This window comes from Taudactylus pleione, unplaced genomic scaffold (genome assembly GCF_031769625.1).
Source record: "Taudactylus pleione unplaced genomic scaffold, aTauple2 ptg000457l, whole genome shotgun sequence".
In the NCBI taxonomy this organism is placed as follows: domain Eukaryota; kingdom Metazoa; phylum Chordata; class Amphibia; order Anura; family Myobatrachidae; genus Taudactylus; species Taudactylus pleione.
This window is the reverse complement of record NW_028284859.1, coordinates 2995019-3017572: the sequence shown is the minus strand read 5'-3', so window position 1 is coordinate 3017572 and position 22554 is coordinate 2995019. Positions and strand designations below refer to the sequence as shown.

The window sequence follows — 22554 nt, the reverse complement described above, 5'->3', positions numbered from 1 at the left end:
CTATACACCATGTACTGCGCTATTCATTCATCACTGAAATAATATAACAGTCAAAAAACTATTGATGTGGGTAAAAGGTGAGAGGGTTTGGGAGGGTCAGTCACATGCTTGAAGCTTTATTGAAAGATGGGCAAATATATGGGGGGAGTTCCATGAGCTTGCTTCTAATGGGTGCAGGGTGTGCAGTGCACACGGGCCCCTGGTTCCAGGAGGGCCCACACCGCACATCCTTTACCCAGAGATGATTCTTGCCTGTCCATCTGCGCAAAGAAATCAACGGGAAAATGGTGTGGACGCAATCTCACAGAGCAATCTCCCGGGGATTTGCACATGTTCAGTACAGCATTCACCGGGATGTGCCAAAGTCTACTGGACAGTGTGCTGTCAAGAGGGGTCCTCACACAGAGACTGCACACAGACCACCTCCTCTCTAAATTCACCTCTGGAGAGTGCATAAATAGAATAACCCATCAACGTAAATGTCACGACCAGGGTTTCTCGGCATGGTGGTCGGCGGGTGATACCTGTCAGGATGCTGTGGCAGGGGGCGTCTGGCGGTGGTGCTGGTGCCTGGTGGGGAGCATTGTCTGTGCGTGGTCCTGTTTGGGCATATTGTCACTCTGTGCTGGGTAGGCCTGGTGGTGCTTCCGTTCCGCTCTGGCATGGGCACCGCCATCTTGCTTCGGCCATGTGACATAGTCGGCTAATCCTGGCGTGTCACATGCTCACTTTCTGACCTGTCACAGTGCAGCACTGGGTATTTAAGGGAGTGCAGAGCTTCCTTTCATTGCCAGTGCAAGCTAAGAGAGAATTCCTGAGCTTGTCCGTCTGCCTGTTGGATCTCTGCCTAAGCCTGCTTTACCTGACCTGCTCCTTACCCTGCTGGAATCCCCTGCCTCCTCCTTGCCTTTCCCTTGCCTGAGTACCTGTGTCAGCTGTTACACTGCACCCTGCCTCCACTTACATTTCCTCTGGACATTCACTTCAGCCTGCAATTCATTTCAGCTTCACAAAACCTGGAATACTGGACTGCCTTCTGTTGTCACTACATGGACTTTTTCCCATTGCATCACTACAGTTCCCAAGTGCACTTAAGTGCTAAACCCGGACTTTCTGTTTTTGCCACATTCATGTCTGTTAAGCCACTCATTAAAAACTCAGTTTATTTTTAAATCTGCTTCAGTGTCTGCTCTTATTACCACCCAGGGTCCTCAACAAAACCAGAACCTCACGGTTTGCACTGGCCCAATGGACTCGGCCACTGGACAGGAGTCCGGAGCGGATTTATTCCGGTGCATCGCAGGCAGTTTGGAAAACCTGGAAGCTATGCAGCACCAAATGGCCCAGTTCCTGCAAGATATGACTAAACGACAGGATAACTTATAAACCTCTGTCTACCCTAATGTAACAATAGTTACTCCCGCTCCTGTGTCTGACAATACGGGGTACAGGGTATCCCCCCAGATACACCTTCCTATGCCAAGTAAATTTGATGGTAAGTTGTGTCGGGGGTTCCTGAATCAGTGTGATATACATTTCACCTTACAGCCTGATAATTTTCCCACTGCAAGAACTAAAGTGGCCTACATTCTGTCACTGTTGTCTGGCTCAGCCTTGGATTGGGCTTCCCCAGTCTGGGAGCGTTCAGATTCTTTGCTGGATAACTATACCAACTTTGTCATCATTCAGGAGGATTTTTGATGAGCCTGGGCGTACCGTATCGGCCTTTTCTAGTATTATGTCACTGAAACAAGGAACCTGTCCTGTCAGCCAGTATGCCGTACAGTTTCAGATTTTAGCATCAGAGCTCAAGTGGAATACGGAAGCCCTCACCTCAGCTTTTTGGCATGGGCTTTCTGATCGACTGAAGGATGATCTGGTCACCCGTGAGCTACCCACTAATCTGGACGATATGATCTCTCTCTGTAATAAGATCGATCTACGCTTCAGAGAACGTCAAGCTGAAAAGCATAGAACTGATCGGCAAAGGTCATTTACTCCTCCCTCCATTACCCGTCTATCTCCTCCTTCTACAGATGAAGAGCCTATGCAGGTGAATCACACCCATCTCTCCAAAGAGGAACACCAGAGAAGAATATTAAAAAACCTCCGCCTATACTGTGGAGATGCGGGTCACCTGGTGGCCTCCTGTTCCCTTAAATCGGGAAATGCCCGTTCCTAACTGACCCTGGGGACATCAAGTTAGGAGTAATGAGTCCGTCCCCAACCTGTAAAGATTTTTTATTAAACCTAGCCTTAGATTTCAAGTCGAATCCTGTCTTTGTTGCTGCTTTGTTAGACTCTCTAGCAGCCGGGAATTTTGTGACTTCCAGTCTAGTTGACAAACTACGGATTCCTTGTTCTTCTCTCAAGCATTCGATTTCCTTGACCGCTGTAGATGGGCGCCCCCTGACTAATGGAGTTGTTACCAAAGAAACTCTGCCAGTACTGGTCCGTATTGGAGCATTGCATTCTGAGTCTCTAAAATTCTTTATTGCCAGACAAGATGCCTCCTCGTGGTCGTACCTATCCTCTATCTTTGCCAGAGACCAAAGCTATGTCCAACTACATCCAGGAGAATTTGGAGAGGGGATTCATCTGTCCTTCCACCTCTCCTGCCGGAGCTGGCTTCTTTTTTGTTGCTAAGAAGGATGGAGCCCTAAGACCATGTATAGACTATCTGGGTCTTAATGATATAACTGTCAAGAATCGGTACCCACTTCCTTTAATCACAGTGTTATTTGACAGAGTCAAAGGATCCGTCATATTCTCAAAACTAGATTTGCGGGGGGCCTATAATCTCATTTGTATCCGCGCAGTCGATGAATGGAAAACCACTTTTAATACCAGGGATGGTCATTTCGAATACCTAGTGATGCCCTTCGGATTATGTAATGCCCCTGCTGTCTTTCAAGGATTTGTAAATTAAATTTTTGGGGATTTACTATATATGTCAGTAGTTGTCTACTTGGACGATATATTTATCTTCTCGTCTTCTCCTGAAGAACATCATAAACATGTGATAGAAGTGTTATCTCGATTAAGAAAGAATCATCTTTACTGCAAACTGGAGAAATGTGTCTTTAGCGTACCCAGTGTGCCATTCCTTGGCTATGTCATCTCTGGTTCCAGTCTAGAAATGGACACCAAGAAGGTTCAGGCAATCCTGGATTGGTCCCGACCTCAAACTCTGAAAGCCATTCAGAGATTGCTTGGATTTGCCAACTATTACAGATGTTTTATCAAGGGATTTTGCTCTTTGTTGGCTCCCATCACGGCCCTGACTCGTAAAGGCGCTAACCCTGCCCTAGAGTCACCTGAGGCAGAGACAGCCTTCCAGCTGTTGAAGCAAGCGTTTATTATAGCCCAAGTTCTAAGACAACCAGATCTGGATAGACCCTTCTTGTTGGGGGTCGATGCATCATCTGAGGCAGTGGGTGCCATCCTATCCCAGCGCTACAAAGACAACAGAGTTCACCCTTGTGGATTCTTCTCCAAAAAATTTTCTCCTTCAGAAAAAAACTACGCCATAGGAGAACAAGAGCTCTTGACAGTAAAGTTGGCACTATAGGAAATGGAGATACCTGTTAGAAGGGGCTAAGTTTCCCTTTACTGTCTTCACCGACCATAGGAACCTCCTCTTCCTCAAAAATATCCAATGTGTAAGTCCTCGCTTGGTCCGGTGGGCAATATTCTTTGCTCTCTTCCAGTTTACTCTGACCTTCCGTTTTGTAGCTCTCTAATGAAAAAGCAGATGCTTAATCAAAGTCTCTCTCCTGCAATAATTCTGAAATTCTGCGCAGTACTCCTGTACTGGAGTCAAGAGTCTTTGCCACCATACAAATGCAACCTCCTACTGGGAAAACCTTTGTGGGCCCGGAGTTAAGGAAGCAGCTTCTCACCTGGGCTCACTCCTCACGCTTTGCTGGCCATTCTGGTACTCTGAAGACTCTGGAGCTCTTGAAGAGAGCCTATTGGTGGCCATCGATAAAAGCTGATGTCTTGGAATTCATCTTGTCATGTACCTCATGTGCCCAGCACAAATCCTCGCATCAAGCCCCAGCTGGTGAGTTGTTGCCCCTGCCTATCCCATTGCGTCCGTGGACGCATCTCTCCATGGACTTTGTGACTGATTTGCCAAGTTCCCAGGGTTATACTACCATTTGGGTCGTAGTAGACCAATTTTCGAAGATGGTCCATTACGTTCCCCTGATGAAACTTCCTACTGATTCGGATTTGGCTCTTCTGTTCGTCCAACATATATTTAGTCTCCATGGACTACCTACAGAAATAGTCTCTGATCGTGGAGCTCAATTCGTGGCAAGGTTTTGGAGGGCTCTGTGTTCCGTTCTGCAAGTAAAATTAAACTTCTCTACAGCTTACCATCCACAAAGTAATGGGTCCACAGAGAGTGTTAACCAAGACCTTGAAACCTTCCTAAGGATCTTCATGTCTTCCTCTCAAGACAATTGGTCTGAGTTATTGCCCTGGGCTGAATTATCACATAATGCTTCATACCATTCCTCCACAAATCAAACTCCATTCCAGAATGTATATGGTCTCCATCCCCGAATTCCAAAGCCTTCCTGCCTTTGATGTTCCAGCTGTAGACAATACTGTACGGAGGTTTGAATCAAATTGGGCTCAGGTACGAGCTGATTTGGAGAAGGCGTCCTGTCGCTACAAACTTCAGGCAGATAAGAAACGGAGGAAGGTGCCCTGCATGCAAGTTGGAGATCAGGTTTGGTTGTTTACCCAGAACCTACGGCTCAGAGTACCCTCAATGAAGTTTGCTCCACGTTTTATTGGATCCTTCTCCATCATCGAAATAATTAATCCTGTGGTATATCTCCTTCAGCTACCTTCATATTTGAAAGTCCCAAACTCCTTCCACATCTCCCTACTCAAACCTCTGATCCTGAACAAATTCCGCAAGGTTCTTCCTGTTCCTCCTCATGTTCAGACAGAAAGAGGCATGGAATTTGAAGTCTCCCAGGTCCTGGATTCCCGTGTCCGCAGGGTCGTTTAGAGTATCTCCTGGATTGGAGGGGTTACGGCCCGGTAGAACGCTGCTGGACCGATGCCCGAGACATCCATGCTCCCGCACTCGTCAGGAAGTTTCATACTGCTCATCCTGAAAAGCCTGTTGAGTGTCCTGAGGCCACCCATAAGGGGGGGTACTGCCATGACCAGGGTTTCTTGGCATGGTGGTCGGCGGGTGATACCTGTCAGGATGCTGTGGCGGGGGGGCGTCTGGCGGTGGTGCTGGCGCCTGGTGGGGAACATTGGCTGTGCGTGGTCCTGTTTGGGCATATTGTCACTCTTTGCTGGGTAGGCCTGGCGGTGCTTCCTTTCCGTTCTGGCATGGGCGCCGCCATCTTGCTTTCAGCAATGTGACCTAGTCGGCCAATCCTGGCGTGTCACATGCTCACTCTCTGACCTGTCACAGTGCAGCACTGGATATTTAAGGAAGTGCAGAGCTTCCTTTCATTGCCAGTGCAACGTGTTTCTCAGCGGAATCGGTATATAATACTGCTGGCCGCATGGCCGGCAGTTCGATTCCTGGCAGCGTCAGGCCGACAGTGGAACAGATCCCGGCAGCGGCAGCCCGACATCGCTGGAAATCCTGATCATCCCTAGGTAAGTATTAACTAACCTAACCTACCCCCCTAACCCCCTCCCTTAGGGGTGCCTAACCCTAACCTCACCCCAAATTGCCTAACCCTATTCCCCCCTCTAAGTGCCTAAACCTAACCTCTTCCCCGCTGCCTAAACCTAAGTCCCCCGGGGGGGTGCCTAACCTCCCGGGGGGGTGCCTAACCCTAAGTCCAACCCCGGGAGCCCTAAACCTAACCCTCCGAAACGGCTGTTCGCTCGCGGCGCCCGGCATCCCTTCGATCGGGATGCCGGGCGCCGGTCTCCCGGCGTCGGTGAAATGAGCGGCGTCTACATCTAGACGCCGGTCATTTCACCCTCGCCAGGATATGACAGTCGGGAAGCCGGCTGTTGGTATAATGTCAGCCGGCTTCCCGATTGAATCCCGCGCAAGGTGAGAGAGAGTTCCTGAGTTTGTCCGCCTGCCTGTTGGATCTCTGCCTAAGCCTGCTTCACCTGACCTGCTCCTTACCCTGCTGGAATCCCCTGCCTCCTGCCATTGCCTCTCCCTTGCCTGAGTACCTGTGTCAGCTGTTACCCTGCACCCTGCCTCCACTTACATTTCCTCTGGACATTCACTTCAGACTGCAATTCATTTCCGCTTCACAAAACCTGGAATACTGGACTGCCTTCTGTTGTCACTACCTGGACTGTCTCCCATTGCATCACTATAGTTTCCCAAGTGCACTTTAGTGCTAAACCCGGACTTTCTGTTTTGCCACATTCATGTCTGTAAGCCACTCATTAAAAACTCCATGTTTATTTTTAAATCTGCTTCAGTATCTGCTCCTATAACCACCCCGGGTCCACAACAAAACCAGAACCTCACAGTAAAGCCATATTAACCAAATATCAAGCTTTATTGGAAATGGACACTTAATGAGAGAAGGAGAGGGGTTTAATCTTCATCTTCCCCGTTGTAATGTCTTTGACGTAATTTTGTCTTAGCAGGCTGTGGATCAGCCTGCAACAGTCCTGGATATACATCTTCTCCCTTTTCAGCATGAGATGATTCCTGGCAAGCCACAGTGTGCCCTTTAACCACTTAACTGACGTGGTCGGTTTTGATGCAAATGCAGCCAGCTGTACTTCAGCTGACAAGGTGCGACTGCACCCTTTGGCTGTGTTTTTGAAGAGAAAATTTGTTCTACACATGTGCAGAACGGATCTTTTTTTAGTACCCGGACTTTCCTGTGGACCAGGCAATTTCTTACCGGTTTTGATGGAAAAATCGTCAGTTAAGTGGTTAAACACAGTATATATGGCGTGAGGCCCCCTGGTTTGCCCTATAAGTATGGGCGCCAGGAAATAGCCCATACATTTCATCCAACAGTGATTGTGCAGTCCTAGTGTACCGTAACAGGTGCAACTTACGTGAGTCATGTCTGTATCTGCATAGGTTACGAGAGTACATGACTTTCCATGCCAAGTCTTTGTGTTCAGTTGTTAGCCTCTTGGTGACCACATTCTACCAAACATGCCATACTGTGGTTGCAGGGAGCCCTGGAAAATACTACATTGTGTCCTTAGCCCTGATGTGCTTGTGGATTGTCTTTGGTTTCCATAATTCAGGTTTATGTCAGTAGGATGTCAGATTTCAGTCACCCAGACTGCGTAGACTTAGAACACTCTGGTGTAAGACCATGTAAACCTTTGATTACTTCCCATCACTTCAACTGGGAAATTCGAAAATTTTTAATATGGGGATCATTGAATCCTGTAGTACAGTAACGGTATTGTAATGACCTCTAGATTTACAGTATGCCTGGAGTAAGAGCACCTTTTTGAAACCTGTCTTCATCGCTTTCTTTATGTGTGCGTAGTTGAACTGGACAGGAATAATGTTTTATAACTTATCAGATCATGTGCAGATGCAAGCGCTGGTTTATTATGGAACCTTACAAATATACGATAATAGTAGAAGGGCCCAGAGTCTACTGCGCATGTACAGGTCACCGGGAAAATGGCGTGGCAGACATTTTACAGGCGATTTCCCTACTGCACATGTGCAAAACGCCTGGAAAATAGCTTCTACCTCTCTGGAGTCCCACGTCGGCGGTCAGTATTAAAAATATGGGTGCAGAGTGTACAATGTGGGCACCCCTGGATCCAGGGGCTCGTGTGCCTCGCACACCCTGTACCCGTTATAGATACGGTCCTGGCCCTGTAGCAGCACAGAGTAGTAATGTACAGTTAGACTCCTGTAATGGATGTGAACATGTCATGTTATCTCTGCGATGGTTCTAGATCTGACTAGCTTTAAACAGATGATCGATCATGAACTGCTTTTGCCCTATTGGTTTCCTTCCATGGAATGATCCCTATATTAGCATTTGTTTAAAGTGCACAGCTTAAGGCAAGAAACATAGGAATGTCTAAATACAGTACCATATACTTGGCTCAAGTTTTAGTAAATTAGAGAGGGATCATGTCACAGTATCTTAGGATGTTCTTCTCCTGTTAGCAGAAAGCTTCACATTATTTCACCACAAGACGATAGAAAAATTATTCATATCCATGACTTTAGAATTAAATTGTTTTTCATTTGGGTGAATAAAAAAAAAAGTTTTTCATTTTGTTTTCTTTTTTTTTGTAGAATAAAAGTACTTTCCTTGTAATCCTGGATGCTAAAGATTTTACAGAAATCGCAAGAGCTGAAGTCCCTGTACAAATGCCTTATGGTTTTCATGGTATGTTTGTACCTCAGAGGACCTAATGCAGATGTCAAGAGTATATGATGAATTTTGAACACTGCGCAAAATGTTTAAAACTGCATAATACTCAATAGTAATGTGATAAACCTGATACTGTGATTGTCTTTTATAATTTCAGTGAGATAAAATAACTATATACGTTTATTTTTTTTAAACCAAAATAAAAACAGAACTTTCTTTTCAAATATACAAATAACTTTTACATACTGTATTGTGTAAGTCTTTCTACTCTATAATGTAGTGTAATCTTTGCTCCTTTAGTGTCCCTATCATCTACTGTAGTATCACAACTCTGGGCGGATTGAATGTTGCCAGACAAGGATTTTCGCTGGCAGCATTAATGCACGGAGTCTAACTAATCCCTCAGTTTCACCCAAAAACGCTACAAGATGGGATGGAATTTGTTGCCGGGAGTCCACGGGTGGCGGCCCTCTAACTGCCCTCTGGAGAGAGTCCACGGGTGGCGGCCCTCTAACTGCCCTCTGGAGAGAGTCCACGGGTGGTGGCCCTCTAACTGCCCCCTGGAAATGTCAATGTTGGAATAAGATATCAGTGTGGAACAGAATTGTCAGGCTAAAGTGTAATCAGGAATTCCAAAGTTAAGGTCACTTGAACGATGAGAGAAGCCGGCGTCTGGGGCACTAACAAAGTTTCTGAATCAGGACAAAGCTTGCGAGATAGCTCTGTCCCTGCAAATCCTCTTGCACACTTTTCAGGGTATTGAGGGTTTTTTTTGCAAAAAATACTCGGACTGTGTGACCGTGCATGCGCCACTGGCTACCCGCCCACCTCGAACCAACCCTACCGACACCACGGCTAAACTTACACTTAAACATAAGGCAAAATGTATGTTCCTGCTCCCTCTTATGGGATATATAAACTTTCTCCACTTAATGTAAATAAAAATCACATTTAACAGTCCAAACAGTTGTCCATATAGATGTTCATAATTTTCTTCAGAAAGATGAACAATCGTGATAATTCCTTCTGGACCTCCAGAGAATCCTCTCACTCACAATAACTTAGTTCCACCAGGGAAAAGAGCAAAAAAGATGCTCCATATAGCATAATATTGTTTTTAATAGACAAATTGTATCCAGACTAATACAGTAAAATTTCTGTCACCAAAACATATACATGTGAGGCCTCGTACCGTATGGTTGGGGTGTAGTTTCCTAGACACCCAGAACAGCATGTGCAGTAAACCACCAAAGTCTCATGGGATAGACAGATGGGTCTGCTGGTGTTCCTAGATAAATACCAAACACTCCAATCTCTGGTACCAAGCCCTTATGCTGATCACCAACGCGTTTCGACTCTAGATAAGGAGTCTTCCTCCGGGTGCCCAGTGATTGATGCTCTAGTGAGGTCCTCTGTGACTCCGGTCAGCTGGTCTCCGGGATCGTGCTCTGTGACCTCTAAGGGCAGCTGACCGGAGTCACAGAGCAAGATCCCGGAGACCAGCTGACTGGAATCCCAAAGGAGCACCGATCACTGGTCTGGTTGCAGGTAAGTGTTTTTTTTTTTAATTATTATTATTATTATAACTTTTATTTTTAACTATGATCAATGTTGTAGTCTATCAGACACGCAGGCTGATCACAGACACCTACTGGGCCTCTGCTTTCTGCTGGCAGGAAAGGCTGGGGGAAACCCTGCTTAACACCATCTTTAGGAGGTGTTATTATTATAGGGTTTCTCCTCTGTATTTTTTCACAATTTACTTTACAAGTATGGGAAATATGATCTGTTTACTAAAAATATGCAAATGAAATGGCTTGGAGTAGTTTTAGCGAAACCTCGGCCCTCTAGTACATTTATCTGATACTAAAATAATATGAAAACACCTTTTTTCACATTTTATTAGTAAAACAAAAAAAAAGATAAATAGGGCCCTAACAGCGTTTGCAATGGGCATCGATCAACATTGATGGCAGACGATGTACACATATTGAGATGTACAGTATATGCAGAATGAATGAATGGGAAATTAAATCTTTGGATATTGAACTTGCTCCAACTTTTTTTTATAATGCACTTTAACATGCAGGTCAAATGCTTTCATAAGAGAGAAGGGATATCCATGGCGTTCACCACTGCAAATTACAAGGTATTACGCACAGGGCTCCATGATGCTTCAGCCAGACCATGGCGCCGCTAATGGTGGACTCCTGGCCGCAGTCCCTTAAAAACAGGATAGTGTGTACAATATGTACACCCACACACGTGTATATGTAATATACAATATGTAGACAAAAGTGATTGGACACCCCAACGCAAGCGAAATGCATACCATTGCACACAAATTTCAAATGGCTGCTAATGTAGCCGTTTTGACAAGAACACTTTATCCACCAATAAGTATGGGTGATGTCATCACAAATCCCTGGTAATTATGTGATGGTAGAGAAATTAAATAAAGTCATAATAGTGTTATGTCTTATATAATTGCGGGAAGAAAGGTGGGTTAAAGTGCCAGAAATAATAAAGCGCATAGTGCTTGAGTAGAAGACATTTCGGCATACCAAATGAAAGCTCATTCATGCTTTTCTGTTGTTGAATCTCCTTATCACAGCTTTCCCCTCTACCATAGGAATTGGAAGCTTTCAAACACTGTAATGCAAAGGTAAATGAGAATCGTCATGGTGTAGTATTTTTAATAAAGTTACATTTATTAATCAAAAGCAATAGACAGTAAAAAATAAATAAATAAATAAACACAACTTTGTTTTGGTGTATATCTTCCAGAACATATTATACATAGGGGACCTCCACACTGCGGGTACTTCCTCTAAAGCATAATTAGGGGGACCCCACTTCTTGAGGTAACCAGTGCTGGTTTAAAAGTGTGGGGTACTCCACCCACTTCTTGAGATACTGTAACCAGTGCTGGTTTAAAAGTGTGGGGTACTCCACACAATTTGTTTTGTTTAATTATTTTGAAGCGCCTATCACCCCTACCAAAACCCCTAGGTTTATGGGAAAGAGCCCTGGTGCTATTGGCCCTGGGGCTGGTTGGAGGCATGGTGTGGGAACCCTCTTTGACCCCACCATTACAAGCATGTAATGCCTAGTGCTGGTTACCCTGATTTCATTAGGGGCTTCCCACAACTGTATTCCCCCTGAATTTGGAGAAACGAGCACTGGTGGCTCCAGTAGATAATCGAAGATCCTTGTATAATTGTATTATAGGTTTTGTATGTTATATAGCTTAAAGCTGGGTACACACAATGTGTACCCAGCGATGCGATCCGATGGCCGACATATCGGGCGGTCTCCACACATATAATGATCCGGTGCCCACCATAGGGGAGGGGGGTTAGGGTTAGGCTGCGGGGGTGGGAGGTAACTTTTAGGCACCACCAGTGGGGGGGTTAAGGCACCACCAAGGGGGGGGGGGTTAGAGCTAAGCACCACCAGAGTTAGTCACTAAGGGGGGGTTAGGTTTAGACCAGAATTTCCCAATCGCGGCTCTCAAGACTCCCCTGGCTGAACAAGGTGGTCCTCAAGGCTGAACAAATGAATAAACTGTCCAAAATGCTACAAAAAGGCTTTAATGGGCATATTTATACTAAAACTTTGAATTACAGTAGAACAGAAACTTTATAGAACAATGCAGAGTCATCCAATCAGCCCCATCATGGAACAGTCTTGCTGAACCACAGGGCTGGGACGAACCGGTGGTAAAGCATTGTGAATGTTCCAGGAAGAGAGCAACTTGGTGCCATCCTCAGGTTTGGTATCAATAGCAATGAACTTGTAAGAAATAATCAACTTAGTCCGAAAGCCTCACCAATAGGGTATGTTGCCCTTTTGCAGTGCTCCCATGACAAAGTGAAAGGACTGATGTTTAGCTAAAGTGACTTGAAAGAGATAACTGAAAATCTGTAGACCACCCAGTATTGATTCTGAAAGTAGTGCACCCGCATTATCGTGCCCTTGGGTGCACCTTCTAGTGCAATCTTAGCTTTCAGAATGCTGTATATACAATCACTAAGCAAGTCATGAGTGGTCGGAAGAAGATTCTGGAAAAGTTTGATGCATCATGTTGAAGCCCAGCTAAGGGAACAGATTTAGGGATTCCCCATATATTAAGGTTGTTCTTGTGGGATCTATCCTCCAAATCACTGACCTTGTCTCGCAGTGTGACCACTTCAGCATGCAGCGACTTGTGAAGAGTAATTAGGTCATTATTGGAACTAGCCATCTCGCCCATCTTGGTCTCTAAGTGGTCCTTATACAAGTGGTCCACAATACAGCCTGAATTTACACTGTCATCTCCTTGAAGAAAGAGAAAAGCTGCTTTGTTTTCCCCACTCTGAGAGGTTCCGCATTTCCCATATCTTGTGACGCAGAATCAGGCAGATGATAGGCATGCTCCAAACCCCCTTGACACATTGGCAGACTGGGGAAGGCTTAAAAAAACTAAGCAGAGGGACAGACGCCTCCTGTTTTTTTTTTAGTAACATGGCAGTGCTGGCAAAAAAAAACAGTACAAGGGTAAAGTAAGAAAACCAGGTGAGTTCAATAAGCAATGGGTCCAACTGGCTGATAGATTATCAGGACATGAATGAAATATAGGAGAAGTCAATGTCAATTTATCCAGAAGACATATCAGGAGACTTCACAAAGGCATAATCAAATAATAAGACAAGGAAGCCACATGGAAGCTGCACACCCAGGCAGTGTGGCAATATTTGGAGGGAGACAAAGAGCCTGTTGTCCACCTGAGCAGTAAAAGCAGGGATCCAGACAGGGACTACTTGTGTGAAGGTACTCTATGTCAGTCCAATACAGGGCACATCACAACTTCAGAGTCACTCTCCGCAGCCCAGATTCAGACTCTGATCCCCGGATCAAGTATGGGCACTTCAGGGCATATCAGCCCCACCAATCCACCAGTGGTCACCACCCTCCAGGAATGCACATCTGTTTGCAGCAGTAGGGAACCAAAACGCAAGTCCGCAAATTTCCCCGGCGTGATCCAAGAACTGTCTCCCACCAGTCAGAGACTGCTGAAACACCTCGTCAGATCGCCGGGTCTAGGTGTCAGCTTGGGCCCAGGAGCTCAGAGAGATGTGTTTGCCATGATGTGTGTCCAGAGACCATACACCCACCACAGATATTTTTTTTAATGTTTGATTTTTATACCATAACTTTATTTTTAATATGCAAAGTGTGTATGTGTGTTTGTCAGTACAGTTATAATAAAACATACTTGAAACCAATTCCTCTATTCACAACATGTGTTTATAATCTAATCACTCCCCAGCTTAACATTGATAAATCCAAGTATTTATACACAGAAGGCTCTGTATCAGGTTACAGATACACGTTCCTATCGCTGGTGTGTAAATTGTCATAAACATTTACCTTTATTACTTTAGGTGTAAACTAAAGTAATAAAGGTAAATTATATTACTGGGCAGATAGCAGAATTATTGTTTAAAACAACAATCACTGAGGATATATTTATATACTTGGAAAGTGACAATTAATATCTTTAGATATCTTTGCTATCTATAACCACTCTAACCACAAGATGGATTTCTCCCTATCATAGGGACTAAGGGCCTGATTCAGTAAGGATCGCTATTGTGATCGCAGCTCCGTAATCACACGCAGGTCTTCTGCGAAAATATGGCAATGATTGCAATCTGAATGCCGTCGCAGCCCAACATAAGGACGCCCACATCCCTTTACGCAGATCCGTAATACTTTGCTAAATAGCGAAACCATCGGTACCTCACGCAGAATTACAGCAGCCCTGACCTTACTTAGAAATTGCTAACTTCATTGCACGCCGTGGGAGCTCAAGCTGCGTATTCTATCTCAATGGCTAATTTATGCACGCCCATGCAATGTCGTTCAAACGCTCTGACACGCCTGCGTTTCTCTGACCCCTTCCCCCGTCACCACCCGCAAACGTGATTTTTTTCCATTACTCTGCGATGGGTCCGCAGCGCGTAGTCACTGCGATTGCAGTTTCTATTGCAGTGGTAGGTTCGCGCATGCGCAGTACACGACAATCATCCGATTGCATGTGTATTAGCAGCTGCCATCCTTGCTGAATCTGGCCCTAATAGTGTTTGTTCACTTCACATTGATCTCAAAATATAGGATAACAGTCTGTCCTCAATAAAACAAACTTGAATGATTTAAACTGAGGAGGGGAAATAATATCTTTAAACAGAATCTATAATATTTGAGTGATCTATAGAGGACATATTTTGAATCTCGTATCTGTGTTTAATTTCAAAGGACATATGAACAAACACTTAATACTTACCCCACATATATGAATGATGAAGTGCAGACTAAATTTATATTTTTGAATTGTGAAGAAGACAAATTAAAGACATACAGTTTTTTGTAATATTTTAATATTCTTTTCTCACTTTTTAATTTTTTATTTTTTTTAAACTCCCTGGTACATTATATTGGTAATTGGTTGAATATTAGATGTTTGAATTAATAGGTATGTTTTAGTCTAGTGCACCCAATATGGACACAATTTTTTTCTCTGTGTTATGTTCTAAATCAGATTATAGTATACATACAAATGACACTATATCATTTCATACACTTGTACAATAAGGTTCCATTTAACAGTTTAAGTGACTGTGTACAGTTGTAATAGTGTTACAAATGTAGCCTAGTATGAAAGCAAAAGCTCACTTTTTTTTGTTCTATATTTGTGTTTATATATAATAAAGTTTTTAACACAATCCATAATCAGGGAACCAATCTAGAGTACAGTCCAGCCGAATAAGGAACTTCCTGCATGGACGAAGACCATCCTTTAAAAAGTCTTTAAAGACAAAACACGTTGATGCACATCATTGATCTAACATGGTCACTGATAGCTCACTCCTGGCCCAACATCAGCCTAACTTCCACAGTCTACTGCTCAATGCCGATGTTGGAGTGGGAAGCATGAAAGGAAGATTGGATGTATTCAAGATTCATGGAACTCCATGGTAAGAAACAGGGACAGGTTATTGCAGAGGTCCCCAAACTCGTCCTCAAGGCTCCCTAACCATGAAGGTTTTAATGATATCCATGCTTGACAACAGGTGACCTCAATTAATTTAATTTAATCACCTGTGCTCAACCATGGATATCTCTGAACTGTTGGGGTGCCTTGAACCTCTGGGTAATTGTAAGATTCACGTTTGTTTACCGGTCATCCTGTCGAAGGTCCTTCATACTACACTTTCAAAAAAAGAGCTAAATTAATTTGCACTTGTCATTTTTTCATTACATCTAGACCCAATTTATGCACTTGTGTTGAGCGATACATGCATATATGTTTGTAAGTTGTTTAACCCTTGCTTAATCAGGTTCCATCAGAGACATGCCACTGCAGACAAAGTAATGTAACTTATAACTACAGGAGGTGCAGTTACTATGAGGCCTGAGTTTCAGCAAGCAATCTGCACTTTTTTTTTGTTTAATATTTATTTTTAAAGATTAGGTAAATATATTTTTTATTATTTTAATAAAAGCTTATTTAAACCTTTAGGTCTCACTGGGAGTCCCTTACTGAGGCGACCCGCCCGCAGCAGGATCTCAAAGACTCTCAAGATGATGACCTCATCATCTCACGAGTCCGGAAGCAATGCAGGAGATGCTCATGTTGGACAGACCAGACGCCGGACACACTCTCGTTAGGAATAAACATCAGAAGCCCGGCATCAAATAGTTGCTGGGCTTCCAACATCAAATCATCGCAGCAATTCGATACTATAACCATCGCAATGGATATAGTATTGGGCGAAAAGTGGATGGGGCCTATGGGAAAGGGGGCGGAACCTTGCACCCCCCCCACCCACATCACTGTGGGGGGTGTCCAGCACTCTGAGATGCTGGGCTGCCCCCCGGCTCCCCCTATACAGATGAGTACTCCCAGGCTTGCCCCCCCCCCCAGTGCCAGCCAGACAGTGCTTAAAGTGGTCCTAGAGAAGTGGGGGTACTCACCCTCCTCTCACAGAAAAAAGACAATACATGCCGAAAAAGGGGTGTGGCCACAAAATAAATGGGCGTGGTCACACAATTGTATTCCCAATTCAAATTACACCACTCAGTAGCACAATCTTGATTCACATTATACCGCAGTGCCCTTTTTACGCAATGCCCACATTTGTGCCCCTTATACACAATGCCCACAGTACTAGTGCCCCTTATACAATGCCCACAGCAGTAGTGCCCCTTATTGAAATGCAATGCCCATTGTAGTGGTGCCCCTGATGCAGTCCCCCCAATAGTGGTGCCCATTATGCAATGCCCACAGTAGTGGTGCCCCTGATGCAGTGGCCCCAGTAGTGGTAGTGCCCCTTATGCAGTGGTCCCAGTAGTGGTAGTACCCCTTATGCAGTGCCCCCAGTAGTGGTAGTGCCCTTTATGCAGTGCCCATAGTGATAGTGCCCCTTATTCAGTGCCCTCAGTAGTGGTGCCCCTTATGCAGTACCCCTAGTAGTGGTGCTCCTTATGCAGTACCCCTTATTCAGTGCCTGCAGTAGTGGTGCCCTTTATGTAGAGCCCACAGTAGTGGTAGTGCCCTTGTTCAGTGCCCCCAGGAGTGGTGCCCCTTGTAGTAATGCCCCCTGAGTAATGTGCCCCCAGTAGTAGTGCCACCTAAGTAATGCCCCCTTAGTAATGACCCCAGTAGTAGTGCCCCCTAAGTAATGCCCCCTGTAGTTGTGCACCCTAAGTAATGCCCCCTGAGTAATGTCCCCTGTAGTTGTGCCCCCTGAGTAATGCCCCCCTGACCCGTATTGTGAAGCCGATAAAAAAATAAATAAAAATAAACCTAAATCTTACCTTAAGTCCCGCTCCCGCGTCCACTGCCGTCGCACTGCACTCAGCATGAGCCAGAAGCTGGAGCTCATGAGTGAGCTCCTGCCTCCGGCTTCTGCTGGCGCTGCGGGGAGGGAGCCGGGTGCCTGCTGGTAAGTCTCAGCGGGCGCCCGGCAAATGCAGCCTCTCTGAGGCGCCGGGGTTTGGTGGGTCGGAGGAGGCGGAACTGGTTCCGTCTCCTAAAATAAGTGACGGAACGCAGTTCCACCCCGTTCCAGCCCACTTTAACCCCTGCAGCTAGATCGTCTTAAACAATACACTCACCTCCCTCGTGTGACTGAGGGGAGTCAGTGAGGTGCTACAAGGTGAGGGTGAAGAGTGAGAGGTGCTACTGGGTGACTGAGGGGAGTCAGTGAGGTGCTACAGGGTGAGGGGAGTGAATATATAATATATATATATATATATATATATATATACAGTGATTGGACAGTTAATTAGGAAGTTTTTAACTTTTGTGTATTTTTAAGGTTTGTACCTCAAAAATAGTGAATATATAACATTTCACCTCAGAGGGTACATTAAGAGGACGTTGATGTTAGGAGAACCATTAATGGCAACAAAGCATTCGAACTTCAAAATCAGTCATACAACTACACCCAGACTGGACAGATTGCTCAAGAAAATTGCAACTGAAAACTAAAAATTGCCAGCCAAACATATGATAATGAATTCAAAGGAAGCAGGAGCTAACGTTTCTTTAAAAACTGTTCGGAGGCTCCTTGCAGAGCTTGAGTTTAGGGCTTGACGACTGGTCAAGAAACCAATGCTGACACCAGCAATGAGGAAAAACCGCCTAGCATAGGCCAACAAATATAAAACTTGGACTACGTATGACTGGGCCAAGGTAAGAAATTAATTTTATGAAAAATGAATGGCTCTTGTGTGTTTTCCAATCAGAATTAATGGAGTGTAAGGATTTACAGTATATTTTTTTATTAAAAACATAAAAAAGATGCTCTTATATCTACTAATTTTATGCATAGGAGGCCGGTTCACACTGCACATCAGTTATTAATTCTAACTCTTACTTATTTGCTAATTATAAGTGTGCTTTTGTGATGAGAGTACTGTATGAACTATGGACAGACGCAACCAGTATGTTCGACGAAGACCTGGTGATGAGTTTCTTTCTGAGTGCATCAAGAAAACTGCAAAGCATCCACAGAAGGTCATTCTGTGGTGTGTTGTTTCAGCACAAGGCCCAGGGATATTGTACATTGTTAAAGGCATGATGAGCATGGAGCAGTACATTGAGCTTGTTAACAATTAAGAGAGTGGTGGAATATTCATGCAAGATAAGGTGCCATGTCTTTGAACATCCATTCAGTTTTGTCAATGTAGCAATTGCTATAAGGATTTTTGCTATTGGAGATGAATTGTATTGTAATATCTCCATCCCAGGTATACTTACCTTTTAGTATTTACTACAGTTTAATACAGCTTTGCATAGTTCGTTTATAACTTGTTGATAGACTACTTTAATGTTTCACTATTATTCATAGGAGACCCAAGTTTTGTACCTTGGAGGGATCCGTAGCTCATTGTTGCTGTTTGCTTGTAACCATGGTTATGGGTAGTCACTTTCTGTTGACGTCATTAGACCTGCACCTGCGGCATGTTCTTGGTGTTGTCTCACTGGTATTCTTATCCTATGAAGCTAAGCTGTCTTTCACTTTGTCTTTATCCTGACGAAAGAATACATCTTCTGAAACGTTGATCTACACTAGCGGAGTCCTGTGTGTTTCTTACATGTCATCTAGAGTACCGCCTAATTTATTTAATTTTTTTATTCTCTCTCTCTCCCCCCCCCCCCAATTTTAGCTTCCTAATGTAGATGAAGTCATGTGATGTTGTAGAAACTGATGATATGCTGCAAAAAACCCCACACCGGATAGTAACGGGATGTAGTTAGGATACCGGCGGGCGCTATCCTGCCTGCCAATATCCTGACACTGACACCCCGAACGGGGACTAAAGATAGGCACTGAAATCCTGTCGCCTATCTTTAGCCCCACTACAGAATCCTGACACCAGACTTACTGATCGTACAGTAGGTAAGCCCGGCATCGAGAGCGGACATCCGTGGGGAGAGGGTTAGGTTTAGGACTTAGACATAGGCACCCCCCCGGGAGGGTTAGGGTTAGGCTAGGAGAAAGGAGGGTTATGGCTAGTCACCCCCAGCGGAGGTTAGGGTCAGGCACCCCACCCCCCCGGGAGGGACAGGTTTAGGCAGTGGGGAGGGGAGGTTTGAGCTAGGCACTTACGGGGGGAGGTTAGGATTAGGCACTAGGGGGAGAGATTAGGGTTAGGCACCCCTAAAGGAGGGTCAGGGTTGGAGGGGGAGAGGGTTAGAGATAGTTACAAACTTACTTGTTGTGATCTTCACTCCTGCTGGTCTTCCAGCGTCGGGATTTGAAATGCTGGACTTAGGTCCGGTGGTCATTCAATCCCATTCCATAGTAACAGGTGCCTGCAGTCTTCCATTGATCGTGTGGCAAAACGGGAAAATAGAGTGCTGAAAAATAATAAAGACGTGCGCCTAATAGTGTAGTAATTAAATAAACAAACTTGTGCTCAATGGTAAGTATTGTGCGTACCAAAAAATAGAGAAATGAAAGCTTATCTGATCCAGGTACTGCTCCTACGGTCAGGAAGCATGTGGTGAGAACTTAGGCCCTGATTCAGAGCCGGACGCTCTGACAGAGCACTCGCTCTGAATCAGGGCCGTCCTTCATTTGTAGAGCGGCCTCCTTGCCGCTCGTATAGCTGTGGGTGACCACCCACAACTATAGCGAGCGGCCAAAAATATGGTCGCGATGGTCAAGACCATCGCGACCATTAGGCTTGCGACGAGACCCTTGTGGTAGGGTCTTGTTGCCACAAGCCCTGGAGTGCTTTTGGCTCTATCAGAGCCGAAAGCACTCCCACTGACATCACTTGTGATGTCAGTGGTGCCGGCCCAAGACGGTAGGCGTTCCCATGGGAACGCCTCCGTCTGGCCAGCCACTCCCCCGGCATGCCCACCAAAGGGGGCATGCTGTCAATATCGACAGCACGCCCCCTTTGGTACGAGACCCGGAGCGACGGCTTGCCCGTCACTATCCGGGTCTCGCACATGCGCACGACGGAGTCGGGACCGTCGTGCGCATGTGCACTGGGCCAACATCGATCCACTTGCGAGCGCTCAGCGCTCGCGAGTGGGTCTGAATTAGGCCCCTATTCAGGACTTATTCCAAGGGACGATATTGCTTGAACAAACCTTTAAATCTGGCTTAAATCAAGCCCATGAAAGCAATAGGGTGTAGTATATTTTCGGCAAACATATTTAACAGTAGACGTACATAAATCTGCGTACCAAATAATGCACTCTTCCGTGTTACTGGTGTTTAACTACAAACGTCCGGCTTCATGTACCACACATGGTAGGCCTCAGACCAAGAAATGGAGAAAAATCTCCATAAATAGTTGTTTATTAACAGGCCAAGAAGGAAACGCAAACAAACATAGAGTAATACCCAACATACATATAGAATAAATAATGATTATCTTAAAAAATGGTTCAGCAGACAATAGTCCACTTTTGGAGGGGAAGGAGAACCTGTCCCAACACGTTTTGTCCTGTTTGTACTTCATCAGGGGTGATACCCAGGTGTTGGAGTGCCACTTTATATACAAAATCTAAAGCCAAATTGCTGAAGGCGCTGTCCGCACATGCGCAATGTGCGGCGGCCATCTTTGTGATGTCATAAAGCTGCGTCACGGGCAATCACGATGGTTAGTAATCTTATAAAGCACACACACACCACTGAACACAGTGGACGTGCGGTGCTAACAGCGCAGTGCCTAAGACGGCATACTCCCCTCCCTTCAGGGTCCAGAGTTTTTGCGCTCTGCAATTTTCCGAAAACCGAAAGAGTGATCACGCACTTCTGGATTAGTCGCCATCTTGGTGGAGGACAATGATACTAGTCAAGCATACATCCATCTTATGCGGGGCAAACATAGACTTAACAGATAGCGCCATCTTTTTGGTGTAAAGACCACATAACGGTGGCCATCTTAGGTGGAGCAAGCATAGCTTTCACAATTTGCGGCCATCTTTTTGGTGTAATAGCCACATAGCGGCGACCATAAATAGCCATTGTCCATCTTAAATGTGACAAAATCGGTTTGATAACAGGCAGCCATCTTTTAGGTGTACAGCTGACATATCACAATGGCCATACATATAATAAGTCATATATAATGCAAGGTGAGATACACATATATACAGTTATATATATGTATACACTCTGGTTGATACCTAAGTTGGGGGGAGCCCTTAAAAATTTTGCTATGGGGCACACAAAGTTCTAGTTACGTCCCTGTTTTCCTGCATTTTCTTCAAGAGCTTCCATTTTGTGCTATTAAATGTTTCAATTTGATATCTAGAGCAGCTACATAGAAGGTAGGAGCACTAAGCTTGCATTTTTCATTTGTCAATACAATATAAGTTAAATAAAATGAAAATAAAATGCAATTTGCTTCAATTAACCTCTGGAAATGTATTATAGACTTTTCCTGCATCATACACACTGACACCAACTAGGCTCTGATAAAACCCCTTCTGTGCATTGTGCAGAGTGATTCCAATGCACTTTGAATAGTCACAAACCCTCACTGTGAACAGTGGGCAGTTTTTGGACATATGGCAATGCAACTTGTAGTGTGCACTGAACTCTGGCCCTCATTCAGACCCGCTCGCAAGCGCTGAGCGCTCACAAGCAGGTCGATGTTTAGGCCCTGAGCACGTGCAGCGGCCGCACTGTGCGTGCGCAAGCCCCGGAGCGAGAGAGAAATTCTCTCACTCCGGGGCTCTCTACAAACGGGGCGGCTGTCGATGTTGATCGACAGCTCGCCCCGTCTAGTAGGCGGGGAGGGGGGGGTGGCTGGACAAATGGAGGCGTTCCTTAAGGAACACCTGCCGTTTGTGGGCGGCCTCACTGACATCAGCAGTGATGTCAGTGGGTAGCTTCCTGCTCGATCAGAGCAGGAAGCTCCCTGGGGCTTGCGGTTGCTGAGACCCAACCTCAAGAGTCTCGACGCCAGTCTTGACCGTCGTGACCATCAACCTGGTCGCTCGCTAAAGCTGTGGGTGGTAACCCACAGCTTAGCTAGCGACCAGGAAGCCATACTACAAAATCCAAGCGGCCGCCCTCATTCAGAGCGAGCGCTTGCTTTTTGCGAGCACCTCTGAATGAGGGCCTCTATGTTTCTGGCCCCTTGTGTACAATGTGAGTAGTTTGTATGGGCAGGGTTCACTATATATAGTGCTGCTACTGGCTAT

The 22554-nt window shown here is 45.2% G+C and overlaps 1 protein-coding gene across 1 annotated transcript in view; it reads left to right on the top strand.

Annotated features, from left to right (window-relative positions):
- The window catches only part of LOC148504758 (carotenoid-cleaving dioxygenase, mitochondrial-like), a 36158-nt gene extending 27574 nt beyond the window's left edge, over window positions 1-8584 (top strand). Inside the window, exon 12 of the mRNA XM_088448532.1 lies at window positions 8252-8584. Within this exon, the coding sequence (XP_088304658.1) occupies window positions 8252-8371 (120 nt within the window). The 3' untranslated portion in view covers window positions 8372-8584. The remainder of the gene's footprint in view (window positions 1-8251) is intronic.
- Window positions 8585-22554: the final 13970 nt, after the last annotated feature.